Source organism: Camelus ferus, chromosome 11, assembly GCF_009834535.1.
Source record: "Camelus ferus isolate YT-003-E chromosome 11, BCGSAC_Cfer_1.0, whole genome shotgun sequence".
Taxonomy (NCBI): Eukaryota; Metazoa; Chordata; class Mammalia; order Artiodactyla; family Camelidae; genus Camelus; species Camelus ferus.
In genome coordinates, this window is record NC_045706.1 from 11,615,482 (window position 1) to 11,618,862 (window position 3,381).

Genomic DNA, 3,381 nt, shown 5'->3' on the forward strand with positions numbered 1-3,381 from the left:
CGTCAGATCATTCCAACAGCCTGGCGCTTCATGCCCCTCCTCACCCTAGTCCACTGCACTCTCCTCCGGAGCGAGACTCTCCCAGGACGCAGCAAGCTCCCTCAGTCAAGATTCTCCCCTGTCCCTCTGGCCCAGGTTGCCGGCCCCTCCTTCCTTGTCTGTTGTCATCCTCCTCACACTGTCCGCCTCTCTAGTTCTCTTAGCGCAGAGTCGGGAGGTGCATGCTCCGCCCTTATTTTCCATACAAGGGAGAGCTGGAGTGGGAGGCGGGGCAGAGGGGAGGCGCTCCCAGTCCCTCTCAAAAGCTGTGAGCCCACTGGGAACTCTTGAATCTGTTGAGCTCTGCGGAGAAAGCTAGAAGCCTGCATTGCCGTCTTGGATGGAGGACATCTAGGCGACAGTCAGGATTCTGCCCCTCCTTCCCCGGAGCGCCTTCCCGCAGTCCAAGCCCAAGTCACCAGGTAGGACTGTGCTTCTGAGTCTGGCCTGTGTGAACTGTGAGGACTCTAAATTGGGTAGAAGGCATTTAAATAACCTGTGCCCATCTAACCACGCATAGATTTTATTTTGCAGAGGTGGGGTGAACAATACTTTTAGTTTTGTTGTTATTTATTGTGGACAGTTTTTCCAAAGGGAATATTTGGGTAATTGAGGTGGGAGGACGGTTGGTGTAGGAGAGAGGGGGACGGAGAATGGGAAATGACGGACTTTGATTCTTTTTAGACAGGTGGCCATGACCTCATTGCCAACTCGGGGTCCCGGGGCCCCTGACTTATTTTCTGGGCTGCCGCCAGGGGCCTCAACTCCAGCCAACCAGAGCGCAGAGGCCTTGCTGGGCAATGGATCTGCGGCTGGTCCAGGCGCTCAGGCCATCACGCCGTTCCAGAGCCTGCAGCTGGTGCATCAGCTGAAGGGGCTAATTGTGCTGCTCTACTGCATCGTGGTGGTCGTTGGGTTGGTAGGCAACTGCCTGCTGGTGTTGGTGATCGCACGGGTGCGTCGGCTGCATAACGTGACCAACTTCCTCATTGGTAACCTGGCCTTGTCAGACGTGCTCATGTGCGCCGCCTGCGTGCCGCTCACGCTCGCCTACGCCTTCGAGCCGCGCGGCTGGGTGTTCGGCGGCGGCCTGTGCCATTTGGTTTTCTTCCTGCAGCCCGTCACTGTCTATGTGTCGGTGTTCACGCTCACCACCATCGCGGTTGATCGCTACGTCGTGCTGGTGCACCCGCTGCGCCGGCGCATCTCGCTGCGCTTTAGCGCCTATGCGGTGCTGGCCATCTGGGCGCTGTCCGCGGTGCTGGCGCTGCCGGCCGCCTTACACACATACCACGTCGAGATCAAACCGCACCGCGTGCGCCTCTGCGAGGAGTTCTGGGGGTCCCAGGAACGCCAACGCCAACTCTACGCTTGGGGGCTGCTGCTTGTCACCTACCTGCTCCCCCTGCTGGTCATCCTCCTGTCTTATGTCCGGGTGTCGGTAAAGCTACGGAACCGCGTGGTGCCGGGCTGCGTGACCCAGAACCAGGCCGACTGGGACCGTGCGCGACGCCGCCGCACCTTCTGCCTGCTGGTGGTGGTTGTGGTGGTGTTCGCCGTCTGCTGGCTGCCGCTGCACGTCTTCAACCTTCTGCGGGACCTCGACCCTCGCGCCATAGACCCCTACGCCTTTGGGTTGGTGCAGCTGCTCTGCCACTGGCTTGCCATGAGCTCGGCTTGTTATAACCCCTTCATCTACGCCTGGTTGCATGACAGCTTCCGCGAGGAGCTACGCAAGCTATTGCTTGCTTGGCCCCGGAAGATAGTGCCTCATGGCCAGAGCATGACAGTCAGCGTGGTCATCTGATGCCACTGCACTGGGCCTTGGCCGGGGAGCTTCACCTACAGTGGTCTCTCAGGTGCTCACCCGAGGCCAGATTGGAGAGTTTATTCCAGAGCTAAGCTAATACTAAGCCAATGTGGGGCAAAACTTCCAGCCTAGCCCTCTTATCCAGCTATCTTACCTTGCCTTGTGTCTTTGTAAAATGTTCAGTGGGCTTTGGTGGGAGTCTTGTGCTTTGCTTGGAAAAGCCCAGGGAAAGAGGATTTATTATTTCCTCCTTATGCCCTTGAAGGCCAAACAAAGCTCTTTCTCTGGGTTCAGAAGCTGCCTCCCTTGCTTTCCCTTCTGCTTGTTCAATACAGAGATGAAGGAACAGTGAGTATGGAATTTAAAATGACTGTATTGGGGCTGGTAAAGTTTTTCACGTTGCCTTTTAAAAGGGACTCAACTGAGATACAATACCTGATACTGCTTAGTCAATTTAAACCCATTAATTTCTAGGATTCCAGAGAAATATGTATTGCAAATATGCATATAAAATTTCAGCCTTTCCTGAATAAGACCTTTATATGCCAAAAGGATTTTAATTTTAAATACACTTGAATTTATAGTATAAAAATCACTTAAAATCCATCTTTCAAAAGGTTTTGCGATTGTTTTCCCTCCTCATTCCCCAATTTCTATTTGAAAATGATGAGATGAATTAGTCGATGAAGAGACAGATAAGTAGGAAAAGGTTCAAATTACTGAAAGGGATATATAACTGCATAGGACAGACATCCTATCTGTGTGTATGTTTGTGTATACACACCCAGTGTTTGTTACAAGCATCCAGTCAAATATTTGGCTTTCTGAATACTCAATAAACCATGTGCCATAGGATTCTCTTGCATTCTCTAATTGATCTTGCAACAGATCAACAGCTGTTGACTGACTGTTCAGCACCTGCTCTGTGATGATACTCTTGGAACGTGATCAACCCAGAATACAAGAACTGGGAGAAGTTTACTTAAGGCCAGAACAGAAAAATAAACTGCCACCTATGGGATACACAGACCAAACACTAAATACCTTCCAGGGTTAAGGGAACAGGTAAAGACTGTTGGGCAATGATACCAGGCTGCTAATCCTTATCTTACCTTCCCACGAGTACTTTAAATGAGGACAGGTGCCCTGGGACAAGGGTTTCCACACTGACTTTGAAACAGTGGCTGTAGAAGTGAAGGCAGGAGTCTTGGAAAATGATACATGATTTACAGCTGTCAGACTAGCCCTTGTGGCATACAGGGCATGGGCTAGTGTCTATAGACACTCAGTTATCAACTAGAAGTTTCCAGTCCTGCCCCAGCTCACTAAACAATATTTCCCTGCCTCTCCTCTCCTCTTACTCTCAGTGAGCTCACTCACTCATTGCAGTGTGCCCTGAAAGGAAGGGAAAGAAGGGGATGATTTGGGGGTGACAAGGATGAAATCTTATTACTCTGATGTCAGTAACAACCCTGGAAGAGTGGTTCCATTCATGGTTGGGCTAGTTAGTAATGCTAAGTCTTTAGTACTTA

The 3,381-nt window shown here is 51.4% G+C and overlaps 1 protein-coding gene across 1 annotated transcript; it reads left to right on the plus strand.

Annotated features, from left to right (window-relative positions):
- The first annotated feature begins 348 nt into the window (after positions 1 to 348).
- Positions 349 to 2,941, plus strand: PRLHR (prolactin releasing hormone receptor). Its single transcript, XM_006192929.2, has 2 exons — positions 349 to 461; positions 724 to 2,941. Exon 2 carries the CDS (start codon positions 734 to 736, stop codon positions 1,844 to 1,846), a length of 1,113 nt encoding a protein of 370 aa, XP_006192991.1. The 5' UTR covers positions 349 to 461; positions 724 to 733; the 3' UTR covers positions 1,847 to 2,941.
- Positions 2,942 to 3,381: the final 440 nt, after the last annotated feature.

Coding starts and splice junctions, on each gene's coding strand:
- PRLHR (XM_006192929.2), top strand. CDS start 734: ATGACCTCATTGCCAACTCGGGGTCCCGGGGCCCCTGACTTATTTTCT.